We start from the raw sequence: 26,162 nt of genomic DNA on the forward strand, positions 1-26,162 counted from the left end.
CCTGATCATTTACATTTTACAGGATACTGACAGTTTATCAGCTCAGTGTAAATAAATGAAAAAGGTTTACGCTTGTATGAGGTTTGTGCTTCAATGAGTGTGCAGTATTGTGTGCTGAATTATTGTAGGTATGTGGCAGTGTCACAGACACATTTAGTGCTAAATATAGCCTATTACTACTGTATTAAAGCAGAAGTAAGCAGAATATTTGTGTTAATATAAGTCTTAAATAGTTATATCTTCCGACGGGAATCACTTATATAGAGTGTTTGGTCTGAAACACGGGTCTGTCAGTCACTCTGCTCTGCTGTAAGCCGAGGAGAAAACTTTCCTTGTATTCTACAACCTTTATCCAGTGAGGAGAGAGAACGGCATAAAGGGGCAGTCCTCTCTGTGTGTGCAGCCAAGGGATGCACGTGAATGTGGTGACGTAGAGACGAGGACCAATAGATCCATGACGAGGGCGGGGACTGCTAACTCCATCGGCTGACAAGAAGTTAGCTAAAACGACTGGATCGCTTACTTCTGCTTTAACTTCCAGGATTGAATGTGACAGTGTAAATAAAGCTTTTAGTGTCATATTAGTAATGCAACTCGATTTTGGAAGTTAGTTCAGTGTCAATTTTCATATTGTTGTTGTTGTTGTTTTACATTTTAAACATTATGCATATGTTTTTTTTGGAATCTCATTATTTGGGAAAAGTTGAATTCTCATGTTCATGAACATCACTGATGTAAACAAACCTTTTCGCTTTTTTTTTTTTTTTTTTTTTTAAAGTATATTTTTTGGGCATTTATACCTTTATAGATAGTACAGTTGAGACAGACAGGAAACGGGGAGGCAGAGAGAGGGGGAATGACACGCAGTAAATGGCGCCCGACGCGGGATTCGAACCAGGGCCGACTGCAGCGAGGACTGTGCCTCTATACATGGGGCGCCCGCTCTAACCACTACGCCACGCGACGCCCCAAACCTTTTCTCTTTTAAGCATTTATCATTAAACGCTGAAATCACAGGAAGTAGTTTTTTGTTGTTGTTGTTTTCTACATTAAAAACATCAGTCTGCAAATCTGTCCCTTTTAAAGCAGCTGAGCCTCATTTTCTTTTAAACTGCACAGATACAGATGATCATTCTCAAACTAAAGATTCAATCCAGTGAGATGGATGAATGAACCATAAAGCAGTTGCCCAAACGCCTCAACTGAATGGAAAGCCACAACCCACCTTGACTTTTGCATTTGCGTTGTGGCTTTTTCTTTGTGTGCACCCATCTGGGCACTAGTAATTTCAATGCCCAAAAATTACTGAGAACATCTCAAACAGTCTCTAATACATATGCAGAAGTGGATGCATCCTCTGGAGACAGCTTGATGACATTGATACTGATAATCACCTCAGCCATAGTTGATTTGTTTCATGCCATAGGCTTCATCTTCATAAACTGTACTTCAACAACCATGGTGACAGACACCACTGTGGGTCAGCTGCTGTTCAATACTGTACAAATACAATTTATATGTCTCTTAATTAAAGCAGATCACTCCCTGCTCATGTGTACTTTCTGAGCGGCTCTGGCAGTTCTTTCAATAATTAGGATCACCATCTACAGTATTTCATTTGGAAGGAAAAGGAAAAACAAGAAATCTGACCGCTCTGCCATTAGACCATCAGTGGAGTATCCAGACAACTTTGTGATGATGGTTGACAAGAGAAATTCACCATTTGAACTTTGACTTTCTGAAATGAATACTTAAGTGTCATTTTGCTGTGTTAGCTCGTGTGTCTTTGTGGGTGTGACATTGGCATTTACAGTAAAAGTTTTTTGTCTTGATAAAAATAGTACTGACTGCTGTTTTGACAGTTCACAATCTGCTTTTCCATTTTCACTGCATCACTTTGGAGAACGCCTAAACATCCAGAGGACGTCACATCTGCAGCTGATCACAGAGCAGAGAGGACAGTCAATCTAACTTTTCTTTCATTCCCACTGCATTGAAGCAAAACACAAACATGTTTGATCATGAGTCTTTGACTTCTTCATGTAAATCAGCCCTTTTACAACACACCTGATTATCAACTTTTTATTTTTTTTTCTAAGGTTGGTGCTCTGGAAATACAAGATAATCAATTTATACATTTACTTGGCTTTGTGATTTTGCCATCAAAAAATATTAGTTTTTTTATTTATTTAACTTTTTATTCGTTTTTGTGTTAACAAATACACATCATTCATACACAAAATAACTAAAATCAACACACCTTTATGTGAGAGGGTGTGACAATGTGAACTCCACCTATACACATACAGTCACTATACAGTTGATGTGCATTTCATTTGAATGTATATCCACTAACTAGAACAAAATCCCTCCCAGCCATCAGTCAAACAAATGCTCTGAGAAACAGTATTAGTTCATTTCCAAATTTCAGTTTCCAGTCTGGACTGTCCATTCCTATTTGTTTTTTAATGTATGTTATGACAGCCCAAAGTGTCTTTTTGCAGTCTTATTACAACCTTAGATATACACCTATGGTTCAAGTGCTTTACTCATGAAACTCGGACTGAAACTTCACTCGGCAGGTGTGAGGTTTCCCCCTGCTGGTTTACAGTGCTACTGTCAGGAGCACAGTCTGATCTGTTGGGCTGCATGAAGATATCAGTTAGGCATCATTTACTGTAGCTGCATGCACCACTGGAGGAAAAAAAAAAAATTCTCCAAAATACTGACTCAAATTATGTTCAGTTGTAGCAGATGTCAAGTTAGTTATTATATTTCTGTCTGTTTCATATGAATGTATTACTTTAAAAAGTGTTGTCACTCCATACTTCAAACTGTACAGCATTCATACTGTTATTGCTTCAAATAATCTTTATGTAGAAACAATTGAATAGTTTAGATTTTTGCCATGTTAAGTAATAAATTAGTTAAATAATTTATGTTTTTCTACCAAAAGAAATCCACTGAGACCCTCTCAATTAAGAACTGTACTTCTATACCCTCATATGTTGTTTATTGTTTAATTAGGGAGTAACACTGCGAGATACATGTTCTCCTAGCGAAGGCACATGCACACACAGAATAAACATCTTCATTATGAGTTTGGACTTTGATGAACTAGCTCACTTGGTTTACTGAACGAGTCAGCAAACAGGACTTTCATCATGACTGGAAGGTGGAAAAGACTGTGTAGTTTTATTTTTGTATCTGCCATTAACACTTGTGTAGCACTGGTACAATGTTATGTCCTTCATGTTATATAATACTCATCATATTCGTGAAGTTACTGATCAGAATAAAGTGGTGTACTGTATATCTTTGTACCCTTTTTTTCAGTATCAGTGGTTTGTTAATACTGTATGTTAAACATAGGGTAAGAACTTGAATGATTGTTTTTAATTAGTCATTTTTATCCATACAATTTTGAATATCATATGACCAGATGACTGAAAGCTTTTACATAATAGGAGGACGTAGCTATTAGATAGAAATATGGCATTAGCAGTGAAATAAAGTTGGACATGCCTGGGCAATAGAGTTTGGTCACCCTAAATAGATAACGTTGTCTTTGATCATAACGTCAGCACAACATTAATGTGTAGCTACTGTAGCGACTAGACCTATTGTTATGCACTACAACTCACTCACGTACTCTAGCGGTGAGGGGGAGGATGTGGTGTGGATGTACCTGCCTCCTGCTGTGTGCGTGCGTGAAGGGAGGGAGGGAGAGAGGGAGAGAGAGAGAGAGTTTATTTTTTAACGGAAGCTATTTAAAATGTAGCAAAGTAATTAAATTCCAGTAGGCTACTTAAGTAAAAGTAAAATCACTGATTTAAAAAAAAATCACTTGTAATACCTGGTAAAAGGAAGAACCAGTTATTAATGTAAAGTAAATAAAATGAAAACTTAGATGTGGGCCAGTACTCAGAAGATTAGATTCGCTCTGGAGAAATGGGTGTGAGTAGAAAAGAAAACAAGAGGTCACTGTCATATGTTTAAAAAAGTAAGTAATCAAATTTATTCCAACGTGAATCGATTCTCTTCGTCTTTTCTTTCTTTTTCTTTCTCTTATCTCTTTCTTTCAGAATCACATATAACAACAACAATAACACATAAGACAAAATTGAAATACACAAATTACTCCCTCTTTTCCCTTACTAATCCACCTGTCAGGTAAGTATAATTTGATGTCTAATTCTTAGTTTAGTGCTAATTTAGTTATTATTTTAATTGTCTAATTTATTTCTAATTCTGTATTTTTAAATCCTATTTTATTGCGGATCTTACTGACAGGTGGTTTCCTTAACTTATCCCTCTCTCAATCAAAACAATAAACAAAGATAAATAAAAATAGTTACAACAGTAACAGTAGGCTAATGAATAGCACACAAAAAATAATAATATCACAAATAAAATAAAAAAATAAATCAACTTCTCTGACAGTCCAGGTTCAGTGGGGTTTGGCTCGCCACTTCAGTTCAGACTGTATTGTCCGACCATCTGAACTGAAGAATCAGGTAGTGGAAGTTGTCGATAAAGAAGGGGGTGATGAGGAGGATGAGGGTAACGATGAGGGGGTTGAAGATGAGGGGGGATGATGATGAGGAGGATGATGATAGGATGATGATGAGGAGGATGATGATGATGATGATGAGGAGGGGTGATCAGGCTCACACACACACACAAGCTCCTGGCCTTGAAAATACACAGCCAGTATAAATAATTATTAAAACGCTAACTCTAAATTATGTTACCTTGTGATTATAATATTATTTATATTATTAATATTTCAAACAAACAGAAAAAAAATATATACAGTAGACTATTACATTCTTGAAACACCACAACACACCATACAAAAAGGCCAGTAACTGCCACCATCCTAACTGTTGCTTTGGAATGTTCAACCTCTGTTGCTATGGCGGCAGGTACTGCTGCTACTGGGTTTTTACAGTTAGCTAAAAAGTTGGTCTACTTTTGACAAAATAAACATTTCCACTCACCAAGTAGGCTATTTCTTTGAATTTTAGCAGCAGGATGTATACTGCTCCAGGATTGGTGGTGTTCTTCTCTTTTTTCCTTTCTCTCTATCGATTATTTTTTCGTTAATCTCGTCTCTGTCTCTGTGTCTCTAGTTGTCCCTCAAGTGCAGTTAGAGTGAGAATTCCGGGCTGACACAGGCTTTTTATATAGGGACAGTTGTTATGGTTACTGCCTAAATTAATTATTATTTATTAATTATTTATTAATTTAAATAATGTAGCTTAAATATCAATCCAGTAGTAGCCTAAATACAATTATTATTTATTTAATATGTCTAGTAATTTTTATCTATTTATTTAATCGGTCTAGTAACCGGGGGTTACACTCTCCCCTCTCAAAGGTGTGTACGTCCCGTTACACCTACTTGGCTGCTTAACCACAACTGACTGAGGGACATACGTACTTTGTAGTGTCTCTGTGAATGCTGTACTTAAGCCTTGAAAAAGTGACTGTACAATAGATACAAGGGGATTCCCTAATTGAGTGTAGTGCAGTCTGTCTGGTGGAGCTCTGTGTCTACTGGAATGTCTCTGAGGAGCATCTTGCACATCTTCGTCTGCTGCCACTCCAGTTACTTCTGGCTCGTCTGCTTCAGCACCACTTTCTTGTCCAGTTCCAGTTTCCTCTTCAGGTAAGTTTCCTCTTTCAGATTCTGTTTCTCCTTCAAGTCCTCTTCCAGGTAAGTTTTCTCTTTCAGGTTCTGTTTCTCCTTCAAGTCCTCTTCCAGGTAAGGTTTCTTTTTCAGGTTCTCCTTCAGGTAAGATTTCCTCTTCAGGCTCTGTTTCAGGTAAGGCTCCTCTTCCTTCAGGTAAGGTTCCTCTTCCAGGTTCGCTTTCAGGTAAGATTCCTCTTCCAGGTTCTCTCTCAGGTAAGGTCTCCTCTTCAAGTTCTGTTTCTCTTCCAGGTTCTCTTTCAGGAATTTGTTCTATTCTGCAGGGATGCCAATTACTTTCCACAGGTGTTGACTCTGCATTCCAGTGCACTGCCACATCCTCGTCTGACTCATATCCATCCTCTTCTACATCTTGTTCAGCAGGATTCAAGTGAACTCTCTGACGTGTCCTGCGGCATGTGGCTGTTTCAGGTGGGGCTGACTGGTTCTCTGTTGCAGGGAGAAATCCACAGGGCAATAGGAGGTCTCTGTGTAAAGTTCTCAGGGGTCCGCTCTGGTTCTCTGGCTTTACGGTGTACACTGGAAGCTCACCGGCACGTTTTGTCACCACATGAATTGCCGGTTCCCACTTATCTGCCAATTTGTGTTTCCCACGAAGGCGAACGCTTCTTACTAGCACACGGTCTCCAACTTCAAGTGCAGATTCTGTGATGTGTCGATCAAATCTGGCCTTGTTTCTAGCAGCATTTTTGGCAGCATTGCTGGTTGCTATTTTGTAGCTCTCCTCCAAATGAGATCTCAAATTGCGTACATACTCTGAGTGGGATGTTTGAGGACGCTCTTTGAGTGGGACTCCAAATGCCAGGTCAATAGGCAGCCTTGGTTGCCTCCCGAACATCAACTCATATGGGCTGAATCCGGTGACTTCATTTCTAGTGCAGTTGTAGGCATGCACTAATGGTCGTACAAAGTCACGCCAATGCACTTTGTCTTGGTCTTGCAAGGTTCCCAGCATGCTCAGAAGTGTTCGGTTGAATCTCTCAACGGGGTTTCCTCTTGGGTGGTATGGAGTTGTTCTTACTTTCTTGATTCCGGCCAATTCACACAGCTCTTTGATGGTCTTGGATTCGAAGTCGGGCCCTTGGTCACTGTGTAAGCGCTCTGGGAACCCGTAGTGGATGATGAAGTTCTCCCAGAGACACTTGGCCACAGTACGAGCTTTCTGGTTGGGTGTGGGGACGGCGACTGCATATTTGGTGTAGTGATCTGTTATCACCAGGACGTTGCTTGTGTTGCTTCTGTCGGGTTCGATGGAGAGGAAGTCCATGCAGACCAGTTCTAATGGACAGGAAACTTGAATGTTTACAAGTTGTGCAGCCTTTTGAGGTGGTGTTTTTCTCCGTATGCAGCGGTCACATGTCTTGATCTTTGCTTCCACTTCAGCTGCCATCTTGGGCCAGTAGAATCTGGATCTCAGGAGGTCTGTTGTTCTCTCTATCCCCAAGTGACCCATGTCATCATGCAAACTCTTCATCGCCGTTACTCTGAGCTCTTTAGGCAGCACTAGTTGGAAGTTGGTATTATCTCCTTCTTTCCTTTTCCTGTAGAGAACACCTCCTCTCATCTCCAACCGAGGCCATTCTCTTAGCAGCAATGGGAGTTCAGGGAGCTCTTGTCGTACCGCTGATGGAGGATTCTGCCAGTCTCTAATTGCAGTATCACTTCTCTGATGCTGGGGTCAGCTCTTTGCTTTTCTTTCAGGTCTTCTCTTGACAGGTGCTGGATGGTGGATGTTCCTTCTGCACTTTCCTCTTGCTCGTAGATGGCAGGGATGGCGTCTGCATGAATAGCAAGGGACTCAACTAGTGTGATGCAGGGCTCCGGTGACTCATTCTCTGGGTCATGCCGGAATAGGTGACGTCCACAGACTGCCTGGATCACTTCAGGTTCCATTTCGATGAGGTTCTCATCCAGAGAATGACGTGTGATGAACTGCTGGACTCGTTCACGTTCTTTCTGTGACGCAGGATCGTTTGTTAGCTTTCCATGGGGACGTCTTGACAGACCATCAGCATCCAAGTTCTGTTTCCCTGCACGGTACTGGAGTGTGAATGAGAAGGTGGACAGAGCTGACAGCCATCGGTAACTTGTAGCATCCAACTTTGCTGAGGTGAGTATATAGGTCAGTGGGTTGCTGTCAGTGATGGCAGTGAACTGATTCCCATACAGGTAATCACTGAACTTTTCCGTCACACTCCACTTCAGGGCTAGAAACTCCAGCTTATGTGCAGGATAGCGAGCTTCACTATGGGACAGGCCTCTGCTGGCGAATGCAATGGGTCTCATTTGTCCTTCTTGCTCTTGGTAAAGGGCAGCTCCCAAGCCAGTGGTGCTTGCATCAGTGTGCAGGATGTAGGGGAGTGTCGGGTTAGCGAAACCCAGCACTGGGGCAGTGGTCAGCTTGTCGATGATTGTGTCGAAAGCATGCTGGCATGCTGGAGTCCAACGGTCATTAAAGGGCTCTCTTGGATTGTGATACTGCCCATTCTTCTCTCTTGGTCTTTTGGTCTTTCTCAGAGGTGGGTAGCCAACTGTTAGGTCAGTTAACGGTTTGACAATCCCAGAGTACCCCTGGATAAACCGACGGTAGTATCCTGAGAACCCTAGGAAGGATCTCAGTTCTTTTAAGTTCTTCGGGCTAGGCCAAGTCTTTAGAGCGCTGATCTTGTCGGGATCTGTTTCGACACCATTCTCGGACACGATGTGCCCCAGGTATTTCACAGACTTCTGAAAGAACTTGCACTTGTCCACTGACAGCTTCAGTCCGTACTCTCTGAGGCGGTTGAGGACTCTCACCAATCTTCTTTCATGTTCTTCTAGAGTCTCTGAGAATATGATGATGTCATCTAAGAAGACAATGGCCTCTTTCAGGTTCATGTCACCCATACACTTTTCCATGAGCCTCTGGAATGTACTGGGGGCGTTGGTAATCCCTTGGGGCATACGCTGGAATTCCCAAAATCCCAATGGACACACGAAAGCAGTCTTGGCTTTGTCCTCTTCCTCCATTTCTATCTGGTAGTATCCAGACTTGAGATCCAAGACAGAGAACCACTTGGATCCATGCAGCGCTGTGAAGGTCTCTTCTAGGTTGGGCAGGGCATAGGCATCTTTCACTGTCTGGGCATTTAATTTCCGGTAATCGATGCAGAGTCGTACGTCACAATTTTTCTTTCTGACCACCACGATGGGAGAGGAGAAGGAAGACTCGGATTCTCGGATGATACCTGCATCTAGCAGCTCTTGGAGATGTTTTCGGACAGCTTGGATATCTTGAGGGTGTATGGGGCGAGCTCGCTGCTTGAAGGGCGTCTCATCGTGGAGGTTGATGTGATGTTTCACTTTGTCGGTTCTTCCAAAGTCCAAGTCATGCTGTGAGAACACATCTGACATTGCTCTTAGAGTCTGCTCTATTCTCTCTCTCCATTTAGCAGGTATGGGGGAGTCTGCAAAGTTGAATGCAGGTGGGGAAACTTGTGGAGGTTCTGGCTGATCAGTTGAGGGATCTTTGGTCTTGTTCTCGCCTGCCCCAGGAAGCACTCGCTGTATGGCGTTGAGTTCAGCTAAGACACTTCTTGGTTGTAGGAGTATGTCATGCTGTGTCTCATTGGTCAGCACTACTGGCACTCTGTAGGGTGCTCTGGTTGGTAGGGTGAGCAGACCACAAGTGACCAGTATGCCCCCAGGAAGGGAGTAGGACGATGGAGGCTCAAACTACTGCCCACTTCTCTGTAGATGCACTATGCACATTGGCTACTCCTTCCATCACCACTCTCTGTCCAGCTGGAATCATTTCAGGTGAGTTTCCCTGCAGCCTCACTGATCCAATGTAGCTGTTGGATGTTTGTCTGTGTCTCAGTGCAAGGGTTTTCAACACTGCTCGGTAGCCATATGGGGTAGACTGATTAGGGCCGATGTCTGTCTCACTGTAGAGGGTGTACATTACATCCAAGGTGTTGGTGCCTATTAACACAGGTGACAGGGCCATAGCACGACAGTCTGGAACTACAAGGGCTAAGGTGGGTACTTCAATGTCTACACCCAGGAAACTCTTGGGGAATGTTACATTGAGCTGGATGTAACCACTGTAGGGGACTATCTGGCCATTAGCTCCTTCTACCTCTAGCAGGTCATCTATGGGGTGAATGGTCTGTGAGGTCAGCTTCTCTTCATAGAATGACTGGGAGACAGTGGTTACTTGTGACCCTGTGTCTAATAGACAGCTACATTCTTCTCCAGCAATGATCACTTTTCCAGTACACTTGGTCCCTATTAATCCCGTTGGTAGGTGTCCTCGACCATGAGGAGAGGCTTGCTTCAGGTTAGCTCTTTGCTTGCCTTTGGGACGTTTCCAATGTTCTCCAGCTCCTATCAGTCCCTCGACCGGAGCTGATTCTAGTTTAAAGGCTGTGGGCTGGAAGAGCTGCCTTGGGCTTCCCACAGTAGCTGCCTTTCTTGTAGCTGTCTCCTCTTCACTGCAACCAAGGCTGGATTGGACGCTTCATTGCAGTTTGGTGCAATGTGTCCATCTTCACCACACCTGAAGCAGTACCAGGGTCTTGGCCTCTCATTCTGTGCTCTGACTGCTGAACGACTTGCCCCACCACGTACATTTGTTTCAGCTGGAGTAGGGGAAAGGGGAATCTGGGCTCTGAACGCTGCCAATTGACTTTGCAGCTCTGCTATTTGTCTCTTCAGGTCTTGCACATGGGGATCAAACTGGGGGGATTGGGACTGGGGTCTGGAGGTCTGGCGGTTCTGTGTCTTTTGTCTGGCCGTTTGACTTTGAAGCTCAGCCACTTGTTTCTTCAAGTTCTGGTTTTCACATAGAACATCTACTGTGGAATTATTCTGTTGCCAGGTCATGTTTGATTCTTCATGGGTGCAGTTACACTGAAGATGTGATGTAGCTCTTTGCTTAGGGGCTCCAAGGTGTTGTCTCATGCGGGCAGCTTTTACAGCCTGTCTGTCCTCTTCTGTGCGCAGGAGCAACAGGAGTACTGGGAAGGATGGGGGATTATATTTTCTCTTCTCTAGCTGGAGGCTGCTGAGCATAGTGTTGTCCCAGCAACCTCTACAAAACTGTCTCAGTAGGTGTTCATCTTGTTCGATGAAAGCTGCACCCCCTCTTTTCACAGCCTGGCTGAGAATCACCTGCAGTCTGTTCAAGTACTGGGAGCACTGTAAAAAACCCAATGAATGACATTTTGGGCTAACCAAAAATATATTGCTGAATCAATTTCTTGGCGTGGTATCAATTGACTGAACCTGTTAATTTATGTTGGAATGATCATTCTTTGGAAATTGTTGAAAGAACTAACATATTCAAATACAGTGAACACCCACAGTTAGCTGTTGGCTCAATTAAAAGACATAAATCCAGTCAAAGAGATGCTGGCTGTCATGTGACATTTCATACGAGTGACTCGTTCAATCAATGACAAATGATTCATTAAGTGAATGAAGTCAAAACTTGTCCACAAGGCCAGTGCAAATGTGCCATTCGAGGAGCAGCATCTTCAGAGACCAGACAAGGTGAGTTTATTCACATCAAGTTGCTAAATAATAAACTCTACTTTGTTGGTAGTTGTATCTTAACTCATCATGGTCGACGTGTTCCTAGCGAACAAGTTAAATAACCGTCTTAATATTTCTTTGGCTTTGATATTCTAGCTAGTTAGCTAACATTAGCTAGCTGACAGACTGACTAGCTAATGTTAATGTTGGCTGGAGGATACCGGCCATCAGCTAAACTAACGCTTAGTTTTAATATTTTTTCATGCGAGAAAGAAATCATTTAGAGTCCCAATCTGCGGACAGTTAATCCAAATGACGTCTGTTTGGAAATTTGTTCCCACGTTTTTGGAGAAGTGAAGCTCCACCTGGGGAGCAGCCACAGAGAGTAGAGGGTCGTCAAGGAGTCAGCAGCTGGTTAATTCATGATCTCATTGAATGGTTTGTTAAATGAAAAGTGAGGCTCCAGGTCAGAAGAGCAGTGCTGCCCCGGGGCTCTGGATGTACAGAAATCATCACATTCATATCAATAAATTCATGTTTCACAATTAGCCTAACTGATTGGTCTACATTAAATTTAATCTAATCAACATACAACAGAGGGAAATTCTTTGTGACGCGCTTGTGTTTTCACTGTTTTCGCCTGCTGTAACTTAAGCAATATTTTTTTTCATATGATATACGCAGGACCAACTGTGTATATTGTTTTATGATTTATTAATGTGAAACAATTTTAATGTTAGTAAATATTATCTCCCACGTGTGGCCTATCGGTGCAAGTAATAATGCAGTGTTGAACATTGTGTGATGCAATTTCCTAATTGTTCTTTCTATACAGAACACAACATTACCATGCATCGAAGATCGGTTGCAATCCAAGGCCTGCAGTACTTTCTCAAAGAACCTACACTATCATGAAGACATGTCAGGTAAATCAACATTTCAGGCATCAGGGGGAAACACTTCTGCTATAAATATCTTGAAAGATTTTAACGAGTCTTGTATGTACTTTAATTTAGACAGCTGATGTGGAGACTGCAACTGACGGAGTTAAGGTCGACATCCTGGAGTTGGTGCCAGTTCCTGCAAAATTGCACTATTTGCATTTTTAATAAAGTTGTGTTAAAAAAACATTGCTGCCTTCATTCTGTTGATTCAGTATGTCTAGTTTTACATCCAATTAAGAATTTTATGTTGATTTCTTTAATGAACAATTGTATAGAAACTAATTCCCTAGCTATTTTTCATTGGGATGTCCAATGAAGAATTTCTAATTGAAAGTATGATAAGATAATGGATAAACTTTAATTGAGTGAATTCTTTAATGGTTGGGATAATGGATAAACTTTAATTGAGTGAATTCTTCTGATGGTTGGGCAAGCAAACAAATCAAATTGAGCCAACCAAGATTTTTTAATTGAGAGAATTACTTGAACAGAGAAATTGAGTAAATTAACAATAGCTAGGGAATTAGTTACTGAAAGATTTTACATTGGAACAGCTCTTTTTTTTTTACAGTGAGGGTTTCTCTCCAGCATCTTGCAACGTGTTCATGAACTTAGCAAAGAGTTCTTCACCATCATCAACAGTGCCAAAAGCTGAATCCAGTAGCTGCACATAGTCATTGGGGGAAGCTTGAGGGCCTAACTGTTTGACTATGTCAGCTGCGGGGGACAGGAGACTCTCAAGTATCTTTCTCACTCTGTGTAGATCAGATATGGCTGGGTCTTTAAGCATGAGCTCGACGTTAGTTCGCCAGGTGTCGTAGTCTGCCTCGTTGTTGGGGTGTGGACACTTTCCAGAGAAGGATCGCAGCCTGACGGAGGTGTAGGCTGGGGAAGAAATGTCTGCATTTCTCACAACGTGCTCAACCACTACTCTCTGCACTTCAGGTGGATTAATGTCATCATCTCTGAAGGTGGGGTGTTTCTTTGATCCAGATGAGATGGATGGAGTTACATGGCTAGCTGCATTGTGGTCCATGTTATGACATGTAAGCTGGGGCTCAGAGCGAAAGATTTCATGGTTGGCGGTCGACTGTACTTGCCTGGTCATCATGGGAGCATCACCAGCTGACTGATTGGTAGACAGAGCAGAGGTGGCTGGACTGAGCTTCGAGAGTTCTGTTGCAAGGACTTCTTCTAGTGTCTTGCCGGTCGTTCGTGCAACTGCCTGCAACTGTTCCAGGTAGTTCTCGGTGGTGGTGCTACTCACTTCATGTGTGTACACATCTGCTAGCAGTCTCAGATGGTAGTAGTCTTCTTCACCTTGGCGTGGAAAAGTGGCTGGTAGCAGCGACTTGAATGACTGTATTGCAGTGTAGTCAGTGTATTCAACTACTACATGTCCATGAAATTTACTGCTTGGAGCATTTATGCTGACAAATCTAAAGATAGAGCCATGTTGACTCAGGTGTTGAATTAATTCTTTGTCAGATTCTGCATCAAGGGGTCCACTAATTATAACAGAATTCTGCACTTTAACTTCAGCCGATTTAATAACCTCCATTGTTGTTGTTTTTTGTTATACAGTGACCTCACTAAAGCAAAAACGACAAAAACCCAATTTCTCCTGGCTGGCTCGCCAAGTTGTAATACCTGGTAAAAGGAAGAACCAGTTATTAATGTAAAGTAAATAAAATGAAAACTTAGATGTGGGCCAGTACTCAGAAGATTAGATTCGCTCTGGAGAAATGGGTGTGAGTAGAAAAGAAAACAAGAGGTCACTGTCATATGTTTAAAAAAGTAAGTAATCAAATTTATTCCAACGTGAATCGATTCTCTTCGTCTTTTCTTTCTTTTTCTTTCTCTTATCTCTTTCTTTCAGAATCACATATAACAACAACAATAACACATAAGACAAAATTGAAATACACAAATTACTCCCTCTTTTCCCTTACTAATCCACCTGTCAGGTAAGTATAATTTGATGTCTAATTCTTAGTTTAGTGCTAATTTAGTTATTATTTTAATTGTCTAATTTATTTCTAATTCTGTATTTTTAAATCCTATTTTATTGCGGATCTTACTGACAGGTGGTTTCCTTAACTTATCCCTCTCTCAATCAAAACAATAAACAAAGATAAATAAAAATAGTTACAACAGTAACAGTAGGCTAATGAATAGCACACAAAAAATAATAATATCACAAATAAAATAAAAAAATAAATCAACTTCTCTGACAGTCCAGGTTCAGTGGGGTTTGGCTCGCCACTTCAGTTCAGACTGTATTGTCCGACCATCTGAACTGAAGAATCAGGTAGTGGAAGTTGTCGATAAAGAAGGGGGTGATGAGGAGGATGAGGGTAACGATGAGGGGGTTGAAGATGAGGGGGGATGATGATGAGGAGGATGATGATAGGATGATGATGAGGAGGGGTGATGATAGGATGATGATGAGGAGGGGTGATCAGGCTCACACACACACACAAGCTCCTGGCCTTGAAAATACACAGCCAGTATAAATAATTATTAAAACGCTAACTCTAAATTATGTTACCTTGTGATTATAATATTATTTATATTATTAATATTTCAAACAAACAGAAAAAAAATATATACAGTAGACTATTACATTCTTGAAACACCACAACACACCATACAAAAAGGCCAGTAACTGCCACCATCCTAACTGTTGCTTTGGAATGTTCAACCTCTGTTGCTATGGCGGCAGGTACTGCTGCTACTGGGTTTTTACAGTTAGCTAAAAAGTTGGTCTACTTTTGACAAAATAAACATTTCCACTCACCAAGTAGGCTATTTCTTTGAATTTTAGCAGCAGGATGTATACTGCTCCAGGATTGGTGGTGTTCTTCTCTTTTTTCCTTTCTCTCTATCGATTATTTTTTCGTTAATCTCGTCTCTGTCTCTGTGTCTCTAGTTGTCCCTCAAGTGCAGTTAGAGTGAGAATTCCGGGCTGACACAGGCTTTTTATATAGGGACAGTTGTTATGGTTACTGCCTAAATTAATTATTATTTATTAATTATTTATTAATTTAAATAATGTAGCTTAAATATCAATCCAGTAGTAGCCTAAATACAATTATTATTTATTTAATATGTCTAGTAATTTTTATCTATTTATTTAATCGGTCTAGTAACCGGGGGTTACACACTCAAAAAAGTAGGCTACTAGCAGGCTACACAAAAAAACTACTCAATTACAGTAATGAGAGTGTTGCAGTTAGCCTATGTGCCAATTATATGTATCACTCCTTTTGGCCACTACTTCCTCTTCCTCCTCTCAATTATAAAGATAAGTGGTTATTTCTACGAACTTCTCATCACATCGACACATTTCAGACTCCTCAGTGTTGAATGTGCATGTTGAGGGGAAGAAGAGGAGTTTGTCTAAGATCTTCTGACTTCAACAGAGGCTGAAGAGTGACAAGACATGGAGGCTGTGGTTGGACTGATGCTGATGCTGCTCGGAGTTTCTCATGGTGAGCAGCTTTTTTTTTTTTAACCAGTGGCATTGTCTGCATTTTTACATTATTGGGAGTAAATTTGGACAGTGTGTGCATCTTCAGTGGTGTGCTATGGAGCTCAAATATGGACCCATGTTAATGATTCAGAAATTAATCAAATATAAACATGTTTTTATTATTATTATAATTATTTATTTTTTTATTATTTTTAACTTTGAACTATTACTGCCATACTTACTTCTGATATAAAGTGTGCTAAGCTTTCTTTGGTTTAATTCTCAGTTACTGTGGATAAATTATATTTTATAAGAAAATAATGAATCTATTTTTGATGACTATATTTTTTTATTTTAATGAAAAATTGGCCATTGATATAAGTGACAAAATGGTTGACAGTGACTCACTCATTAATATTTGCAGCAGCTACAAGGCCAAGATGTAAGAATCATGTGATCAATTTCATTAGAGTAATGAAATTGTGCAAATAGGGCAATGATTGCAAAATTAATTCTCTAAAGAGGCTCCACGTTTGTACATGAGTTGCTGGGTGAAATGTTATGTTCACTTATTGCATGGCGCTCTTACACAAGAACTTGTTCCTGTCTGTATGTGAGACAGTGCGAAATCAATCAGGTTACTCGGTTCTTTTCTAATTTTGTTTGGTTGTTGTTGTTGTTGACATTTTGTTCACATTTCTTATTGTTGTTCAATTTCTCCAAAACTTGCCAAAGGTATACAGTATTTGGCAAGTTTTAGGAGTTTCATTAAAATGTTACAATAAATGCACTGTTAGTGTGTGTTAGGTTAAAGCAGAAGTAAGCGATCCGGTCTTTTGGCTAACTTCCTGTCAGGCGATGGAGTTAGCAGTCCCCGCCCTCGTCCCTACGTCACCACATTCACGTGCATCCCTTGGCTGCACAGAGAGGACCGCCCCTTTATGCCGTTCTCTCTCCTCATTGGATAAAGGTTGTAGGATACAAGGAAAGTTTTCTCCTCGACTTACAGCAGAGCAGAGTGACTGACAGACCCGTGTTTCGGACCAAACACTCTATAAAAGTGATTGCTGTCGGAAGATATAACTATTTAAGACTTATATTAACACAAACATTAAAAACATCAAATAGAAACATCTAATTAAAAACATCTGCTTTAACTTCACTTACTGTATGTAAACACAGAATGCTTTACAGAAAATATTGTTATAGTATAATAGCTAAACCCACAGTGTTTGATGGTCACAGGCCTAAGTTGAGCTACCATAATTACTGTTGTTACCATGACGACTTATAGTTTGATGCAACAAACATTGTATTAGCCATCATCAGCTTTGAAACCTTTATAATAATTAACACCATTGGTTTTGATTTATTTGTGTCTTTGTGTGTGTGTGTGTGTGTGTGTGTGTGTGTGTGTGTGTGTGTGTGTGTGTGTGTGTGTGTGTGTGCGCGCGTGTTCAATATCAGCTGTGGAAACCCACTGTGACGGCAGACAGGATGGAGCTCAGTGTTATGGAGCTTTGGGAGGAACTCTGGTCCTACAGCTGTTGGACAGCGCCTCAGACATATTCAAATTCCGACTGAAGTTCAACACATCACAGATAATACTGGATGTGAAAGAGAATAAGATTGTAACTAATCAGTTAGAAAGCAGATCCATCTTCACTCCCAGTGATGGAACATTTAGGATCAATGATCTGAGCAGGAGTGATGGTGGTGAATATACCCTTCAAATGTTTAATTCCCAAGGAAAGACATTAGACCCACGGACTCTACAGCTGTTCATCCAAGGTAAATAACTGTTTTGTTTTCTGTTGAATTCATTAATATTGACCGACCACATACATCATATTTCACTGATAAACCTCTCCAGCCTGCTCCTTATTGGAAACTGTTTCTGGCAACATGTGTTTCCCTCAGCTCCTGTGTCCTCTGTGCTGCTGGACCATCACTGTCTGTCCCAGGGAGAGTTGAAGGCGTCCTGTCTCTCTGAGGGAGGGGACAGTCCTGAGTACAGCTGGACTCTGGATGGACGCACACTGACAGATGACAAGCTCCTCTCTGGAAATAATCAGACTAACACCATCACACTGAAACAAGACGTCTCAGGACTTCTGACCTGCTCAGTCAAGAACAATGTCAGTCGTGTCTCTGATCAGGTGCAGATTTCTACCTGTGGTGAGTGAGAACATGAGTAGAAAACAGCGTGACGACGCAGACACTGATGATGTTGGTTGCTCTGTACATCAGTTACTTCATCTGTTTCTTTCCCATAAGGCTTCATCTACATCGATTGTGACATCAATGGGACACACATATCACAGTGGGTGTATGCAGCCAATAACACACTGTGTATTCCATCGCTAACAACCAAAGGCCCAGACATCACAGTGTCAGTCAAACCCTTCAATAATATCACATCCATCATTCAGCCTTCCTCCAGTAGTGGTAAGGAGACCATCCATCAATCAGCAGAAGTCACGCATGGTTTTAACAGTTTAAGTTTCGTTTTTATATTGAGGAATTGACTAGTTTTAGCTTTTTAGGTATTCTCTTTGATTTGTATAAGTTTCTTTCTGTGAGAGCTCCAAAGATGAACTTTCACATTTGCAGAATTTTTCCCTTTTAGTTGCATCACACAAATCAGTCCTCATCACAATACATTTACGTTAAATAGTCCCATATTGAACTGTGGCGTTTTCTTCCTGAAACTTTAGCCATTTCTAAGAAAATGAAAACTAAGCTGATTTTATCTGCAATTTAGTTTAGGTTAGTTTTGCATTGTTCATTGTAGTTTTTATTTAGTTTTAGTTTTTTAGAAAGAATTGTCAATCTTATTTCAGTTAACTAAATTATTTATTTATATAATAACCCTGGTGCAGGGTAGCTATGTTTTCAAATTATTACACTGATCATGATATATATGACATAACTGATTTCTTGTAGGCCTATTTCTCAAATGCAACAGCCTCACGCAATCTACAGTCACTTTTACACACTTCTACTATCAATAGACGTTTAATCAGCCACAGTAACTTGGACCTCCACCATGAGTCACTGATATTATAGAATCACTAGACATGAACTCTGCCGTCATTGTGTTAATGTAACAACTGGTCTTTGTGTCTCTTGTTTGAACAGGTCGCTCTCTGCTCATATGTGGTTTGCTGTTCGCCATGGCAACTTTGTTGGTCGGTGCCATTTTCCTGTTTTTTCATTTGAAGAAGAGGAAGTACGAGAAAACCAAAGTGCCTGTCACCCCACCAGCAGTGGATTATGAGAACTCCTCAGTGATTGAACTGAGGGGTTGACCTGATCATTTACATTTTACAGGACACTGAGAGTTTATCAGCTCAGTGTAAATTCACTACTCACAAAAATTTCAGGGTGAAGCTAAAATGCATTCTAACCTTTGTAGGTGAACTTAATGTGACCTTCTCTAAACTTTTGAATGCACATATCCAACTGTTCAATGTTTCAGTCATTTTTGCACAAGTTGCTGTTCTCTGACAAGGAGCTTAACAGCAAAATTCACAACAGGTGTTTGAACCATGAATCAGCCAATACATGTCCTGGTTCAATTAGAACTGGTTTAAACAGCCGTCCTCATCATGCTGTTCACATTTTGACATCATGAGACCAAGACGACACGTAACAATTGATCGATTGTTCAATCAGCCGTGTAGAGGCTGGTACTGTAACTCTGTAACCCAGAACCTCAATGACCTTTGGTTGCCCTTCAAGAAGAGTGGGACGTCTCAGCAGACAAGACGTCCACCTGTGAACAGCATGAGACATCGTTGTCAAGCTGTAATTAAAGCTCAAGGGCACATGACAAGTTATGAGAAGAATAGGCTTTATGCACAGCTCCACTACTTCCTGATCGTAAGCCAGCTCCTTTGTTTCCTGTCTTACATTATTGGACAAACTGATTAATCCAGGTGTGTCTGACCATTGTTGTGAGGTCAGACGCACCTGGATTAATCAGTTTGTCCAATAATATTAGACAGGAAATAAAGGAGCTGGCTTAAGATCAGGAAGTAGTGGAGCTGTGCATAAAGCCTATTGTTTTGTTGTGGTGTATATATACCCACCACTGTTGTTGGCTTTTGTTTCAATAAAGTGTTTGAGATGAAGAAATAACCAGTGTATGCTTCTACTGAAATGCTCTACTTTCATAATATAATATCACTGTAGCGTGAACTTTTCACATTTTCCATAAATTTCACTCAAAAGCCAAATATCCCTAACTTTTTGTGAGTAGTGCAGTATTATGTGCTGAATTATTGTAGGTGTGCATGAGTGTCACAGACACATTTAAATAAAGCTTGTAGTGTCATATTAGTAATGCAACTTATGATGATTTTGGAAGTTAGTTCAGTGTCAATTTTCATGTTTTTTTTTTTTTTTTTACATTTTAAGATCTTTAAACATTATGCATACGTTTTTTTTTGGAATCTCATTATTTGGGAAAAGTTGAATTCTCATGTTCATGAACATCACTGATGTAAACAAACCTTTTAAGCATTTATCATTAAACGCTGAAATCACTGAAAGTAGTTTTTTTGTTGTTTTTTTCTACATTAAAAACGTGTAGCAGATGTCAAGTTAGTTATTATATTTCTTTCTGTTTCAACGTTATGGATGTATTATTGTCACTCCATACTTCAAACTGTCCAGCATCCAGTTTATACTGCATTGCTTCAAATAATCATTATGTAGAAACAATTGAATAGTTTTTGCCATGATGTATGTTTTTCTTTGGATATAACCACCAAAATAAATCTACTGATACCTCTCAATTAAAAACTGTACTTCTATTCCCACACATTCTCCTGGCGAAGACACACACACACACTGAATAAATATCTTCATTACGAGTTTGGACTTTGATGAACTAACTGTGGATCACTTGGTTCATTGGTTGCCAGTGACTGAACGTCGTGGAAATGAACAGTCTCTCCAGTCATGATGAAAGTCCTGTTTGGGACTTTCATCATGACTGGAGAGACTGTTCATTTCCTCCTATGTAGCTATCACACCTGTTGGCCACTACTTCCTCTTCCTCCTCTCAATTATAAAAATAAGTGGTTATCTCTACGACCCTACGTCATCGCATCGACACATTTCAGACTCCTCAGTGTTGAATGTGCATGTTTGTGCACTGCTCAGGGGAAGAAGGGGACTTTGTCTAAGATTTTCTGACTTGAGGCAACAGAGGCTGAAGAGTGACAAGACATGGAGGCTGTGGTTGGACTGATGCTGATGCTGCTCGGAGTTTCTCATGGTGAGCAGCTTTAAAAAAAAATTACCAGCGGGACTAGGCATTGTCTGCATTCTTACACTGTTTACACTGAACTGTTACTGCCAGAGTTACCTGTGAGTTAAGCTTTCTTTGGTTTAATTCTCAGTCACTAAATTATTTTCTAAGAAAATAACTAAGCCCTTTTTTGATATGTGTGTGTGTGTGTGTGTATTTATATATGTACGGTGGACCTGAGGGGTCAGGACGCTGCAAACTCCACAACACAACACATTAAGAAAGACGCGCTGCAAAAGTCACAACACAAAACATTAAGAAAAATGCGCTGCAAACTCCACAACACAACACATTAAGAAAAATGCGCTGCAAAAGTCACAACACAACACATTAAGAAAGACGCGCTGCAAAAGTCACAACACAAAACATTAAGAAAAACGCGCTGCAAAAGTCACAACACAACACATTAAGAAAAACGCGCTGCAAAAGTCACAACACAACACATTAAGAAAAACGCGCTGCAAAAGTCACAACACAAAACATTAAGAAAGACGCGCTGCAAAAGTCACAACACAACACATTAAGAAAAATGCACTGCAAATGTCACAACACTGCTGCAAACCCCACAACACGTTTACTGTAGAGAGATCGCCCTGCCTGCAGGTGTGGGGCATGGAGATCCATGGTGTGGAGACGGCTATGTCCCTTGGAAACGGAGTGACTGACAGACCCGTGTTTCAGACCAAACAAAGTGATTGCTGTCTATTTAAGACTTATATTAACACAAACATTCCGCTTACTTCTGCTTTAATATTTGCAGCAGCTACAAGGCCAAGATGTAAAAATCATGTGTGATATATTTCATTACAATAAGTGTGCAAAATTAATTCCCTAAAGAGACTCCACGTTTGTACATGAGTTGTTGGGTAATATGTTATTTTCACTTATTGCATGATGATCACAGGCCTAAGTTGAGCTGCCAGTGAATTACTGTTGTTACCATGACGACTTGTAGTTTGATGCAGCAAACATTGTATTAGCCATCATCAGCTGTTCTATTTGAAACCTTTATGTGTGTTTGTGTGTTTGTGTGTTTGTGTGTGTGTGTGTGTGTGTGTGTGTGCACGTGTTCAGTATCAGCTGTGGAAACCCACTGTGACGGCAGACAGGATGGAGCTCAGTGTTATGGAGCTGTGGGAGGAACTGTGGTCCTACGGCTGATGGACAGTGTCTCAGACATATACAGATTCCTACTGATGTTCAACACAGAGACAATACTGGATGTGAGAGAGAATAATACTTTAACTAATCTGTTTGATGGAGAAAACAGATCCATCTTCACTCTCAGGGATGGAACATTTAGGATCAATAATCTGAGCAGGAGTGATGGTGGTGAATATACCATTGAAATGTTTGATTCCCTAGGAAAGCATACAGAGACACAGACTTTACAGCTGTTCATCCAAGGTAAATAACTATTTTGCTTTCTGTTGAATTCATTAACATTGACAGACCACATACATCATATTTCACTGATAAACCTCTCCAGCCTGCTCCTTATTGGAAACTGTTTCTGGCGACATAAAACATCAGCGTGTGTTTCCCCCAGCTCCTGTGTCCTCTGTGCTGTTGGTCTCTGAGTGTCTGTCCCAGGGAATTATGAAGGCGTCCTGTCTCTCTGAGGGAGGGGACAGTCCTGAGTACAGCTGGACTCTGGACGGACGCACACTGACAGACGACAAGCTCCTCTCTGGAAATCATGAGACTAACACCATCATACTGAAAGACGACGTCTCAGGACTTCTGACCTGTTCAGTTAGGAATCATGTCAGTCTTGTCTCCAAAGAGAAGCAGATATCCACCTGTAAAGGTGAGAAAACTTTTGATGTTGCTCACCATTATGCTGCTGCTGTCACACTGAACATCATAATATGACATCATGAATCTGTTTTCTTGCTCAGATGCAACAGCCTCACACAATCTACAGTCACTTTTAAACACTTCTACTATCAATAGACGTTTAATCAGCCACAGTAACTTGGACCTCCACCATGAGTCGCTGATATTATAGAATCACTAGACATGAACTCTGCCGTCATTGTGTTAATATAACAACTGGTCTATGTGTCTCTTGTTTGAACAGGTCACTCTCTGCTCATATGTGGTTTGCTGCTCGCCATGGCAACTTTGTTGGTCGGTGGCATTTTCCTGGTTTTTCATTTGAAGAAGAGGAAGTACAAGAAAACCAAAGTGCCTGTCACCCCACCAGCAATGGATTATGAGAACTCCTCAGTGATTGAACTGAGGGGTTGACCTGATCGTTTACATTTTACAGGATACTGTCAGTTTATCAGCTCAGTGTAAATAAATGAAATGGTTTGTGCTTCAATGAGTGTGCAGTATTGTGTGCTGAATTGTTGTAGGTATGTGGCAGTGTCACAGACACATTTAGTGCTAAATATAGCCTATTACTACTGTATTAAAGCAGAAGTAAGCAGAATATTTGTGTTAATATAAGTCTTAAATAGTTATATCTTCCGACAGCAATCACTTTGGAGTGTTTGGACCGAAACACGGGTCTGTCAGTCACTCTGCTCTGCTGTAAGCCGAGGAGAAAACTTTCCTTGTATCCTACAACCTTTATCCAGTGAGGAGAGAGAACGGCATAAAGGGGCAGTCCTCTCTGTGTGTGCAGCCAAGGGATGCACGTGAATGTGGTGACGAAGGGACGAGGACCAATAGAGAGCCTGCGGAAGCAGGAAGTAACGGCGCCATGGGACCTCAACTCTGAAAAACTCGCCATTCAAATGAATGAGACTGAAAATTTTATTTCGTGATCCGATTGAATTGCGCCATGAGAAAAAAATATGTCCTCTACCTGTTTAAAACATCACGTTTCATGAAGAGAAATCAGCCGTTTATCATAAAACGGCAACAGAAGAATGTATTTTGTGTGAAGACCGCTCTACAGACTACAGATCTGGTGTCCCACAGAAAATACGTCACCAACTGACACAGGAAAGGGTGGCATTTGGTGTGTGACGTCATCTACGCGACTTGTAGTCTTTCTGCTTACAGATTCTTCTGAATTTTATTCTACAATAGCTTTACAACAAACTGCTGATTTCTCGGGATGAAACGTGATGTTTTTAACAGGTAGAGGACATATTTTTTTCTCATGGCACAATTCAAACGGATCACGAAATAAAATTGTCAGTCCCGTTCATTTGAATGGATAGTTTTTCAGAGTTGAGGTCCCATGGTGACCGTTACTTCCTGCTTCCGCTTAGGCTCTCTATAGATCCATGACGAGGGCGGGGACTGCTAACTCCATCGGCTGACAAGAAGTTAGCTAAAACGACCGGATCGCTTACTTCTGCTTTAACTTCCAGGATTGAATGTGACAGTGTAAATAAAGCTTTTAGTGTCATATTAGTAATGCAACTCATGATGATTTTGGAAATTAGTTCAGTGTCAATTTTCATATTGTTGTTGTTGTTGTTTTACATTTTAAACATTATGCATATGTTTTTTTTGGAATCTCATTATTTGGGAAAAGTTGAATTCTCATATGAACATCACTGATGTAAACAAACCTTTTAAGCATTTATCATTAAAGCAGATATCATCGGCACGGCCGTTTCGGCTAATGCTGTGTTCAAGGCAGGCTTTTGAAACCGTAAGTTACAGCTTCAAGTCACAACTACGACTTGGTAGCGTTCCAGGTAACCCGTAGCTCGTGTTTTTACCGTCCTGTTGTCTGTGAAAGTTCCCTATAACGGCCACTCGTAACTTCCGACCCGTGAACTCGTACCAGATCGAACTGGTATGACTTCACAGGAAGGAAAAACACAAAGTACGAGTTTCCTTGAACGCACCATGAGTTAGCAGCCCCCGCCCTTGTCAGGCATCAATTGGTCCTCGTGCTACGTCACCACATTCACGCGCATCCCTTGGCTGCACACACAGCCCTTCATGCCGTTCTCTCCCCTCATTGGATAACACTTGTATCCCACAAGGAAAATTTTCTCCTCGGGTTACAGCAGAGCAGAGTGACGGAGAGACTCGTGTTTAGGCTGAAATACTTCATGTAAGTGATTGCTGACGGAAAATAGGACTATTTAGGACTTATATTAACAAAAACATTCCACTGATATCTGCTTTAAACGCTGAAATCACAGGAAGTAGTTTTTTGTTGTTGTTGTTTTCTACATTAAAAACATCAGTCTGCAAATCTGTCCCTTTTAAAGCAGCTGAGCCTCATTTTCTTTTAAACTGCACAGATACAAATGATCATTCTCAAACTAAAAATTCAATCCAGTGAGATGGATGAATGAACCATAAAGCAGTTGCCCAAACGCCTCAACTGAATGGAAAGCCACAACCCACCTTGACTTTTGCATTGTGTTGTGGCTTTTTCTTTGTGTGCACCCATCTGGGCACTAGTAATTTCAATGCCCAAAAATTACTGAGAACATCTCAAACAGTCTCCAATACATATGCAGAAGTGGATGCATCCTCTGGAGACAGCTTGATGACGTTGACACTGATAATCACTTCAGCCATAGTTGATTTGTTTCATGCCATAGGATTCATCTTCATAAACTGTACGTCAACAACCATGGTGACAGACACCACTGTGGGTCAGCTGCTGTTCAGTACTGTACAAATACAATTTATATGTCTCTTTATTAAAGCAGACCGCTCCCTGCTCATGTGTACTTTCTGAGCGGCTTTGGCAGTTCTTTCAATAATTAGGATCACCATCTATTTAATTCTGAAGGAAAAGGAAAAACAAGAAATCTGACCGCTCTGCCATTAGACCGTCAGTGGATCCAGACAACTTTGTGATGGTTGACAAGAGAAATTCACCATTTGAACTTTGACTTTCTGAAATGAATACTTCAGTGTCATTTTGCTGTGTTAGCTCGTGTGTCTTTGTGGGTGTGACATTTACAGTAAAAGTTTTTTGTCTTGACAAAAATAGTATTGACTGCTGTTTTGACAGTTCACAGTCTGCTTTTCCATTTTCACTGCATCACTTTGGAGAACGCCTAAACATCCAGAGGACGTCACATCTGCAGCTGATCACAGAGCAGAGAGGACAGTCAATCGAACTTTTCTTTCATTCCCACTGCATTGAAGCAAAACACAAACATGTTTGGTCATGAGTCTTTGACTTCTTCATGTAAATCAGCCCTTTTACAACACACCTGATTATCAATTTTTAATTTTTTTTTCTAAGGTTGG

General features: G+C 40.8%; 2 protein-coding genes and 1 pseudogene across 3 annotated transcripts; 2 read left to right on the forward strand and 1 right to left on the reverse strand.

Annotated features, from left to right (window-relative positions):
* Positions 1-12,742: 12,742 nt before the first annotated feature.
* Positions 12,743-13,213, reverse strand: LOC146979908 (paraneoplastic antigen Ma1-like). The gene has a single exon (XM_085788636.1). It carries the CDS (start codon positions 13,211-13,213, stop codon positions 12,743-12,745), a length of 471 nt encoding a protein of 156 aa, XP_085644762.1.
* Positions 13,214-15,564: 2,351 nt separating this feature from the next.
* LOC146979909 (uncharacterized) lies at positions 15,565-18,963 on the forward strand. Its single transcript, XM_085788637.1, has 5 exons — positions 15,565-15,671; positions 17,120-17,443; positions 17,573-17,830; positions 17,930-18,100; positions 18,794-18,963. Exons 1-5 carry the CDS (start codon positions 15,623-15,625, stop codon positions 18,961-18,963), a joined length of 972 nt encoding a protein of 323 aa, XP_085644763.1. The 5' UTR covers positions 15,565-15,622.
* A 1,901-nt stretch (positions 18,964-20,864) lies between these two features.
* LOC146979910 (uncharacterized) lies at positions 20,865-25,798 on the forward strand (annotated as a pseudogene). Its single transcript, XR_015036919.1, has 4 exons — positions 20,865-20,939; positions 22,053-22,379; positions 22,522-22,782; positions 25,502-25,798. The product of XR_015036919.1 is annotated as an uncharacterized LOC146979910 (transcript).
* Positions 25,799-26,162: the final 364 nt, after the last annotated feature.

Source organism: Trachurus japonicus, chromosome 10, assembly GCF_045865225.1.
Source record: "Trachurus japonicus isolate A0001 chromosome 10, Traja_1.0".
Classification (NCBI taxonomy): Eukaryota; Metazoa; Chordata; class Actinopteri; order Carangiformes; family Carangidae; genus Trachurus; species Trachurus japonicus.

Bases quoted from the DNA above. Each gene is read 5' to 3' on its own strand.
- LOC146979908 (XM_085788636.1), bottom strand. From the start codon at position 13,213: ATGGACCACAATGCAGCTAGCCATGTAACTCCATCCATCTCATCTGGA.
- LOC146979909 (XM_085788637.1), top strand. From the start codon at position 15,623: ATGGAGGCTGTGGTTGGACTGATGCTGATGCTGCTCGGAGTTTCTCAT. The intron at 15,672-17,119 runs GTGAGCAGCTTT...GTTCAATATCAG, and splicing joins GCTGCTCGGAGTTTCTCATG to CTGTGGAAACCCACTGTGAC. The intron at 18,101-18,793 runs GTAAGGAGACCA...TTGTTTGAACAG, and splicing joins TCAGCCTTCCTCCAGTAGTG to GTCGCTCTCTGCTCATATGT.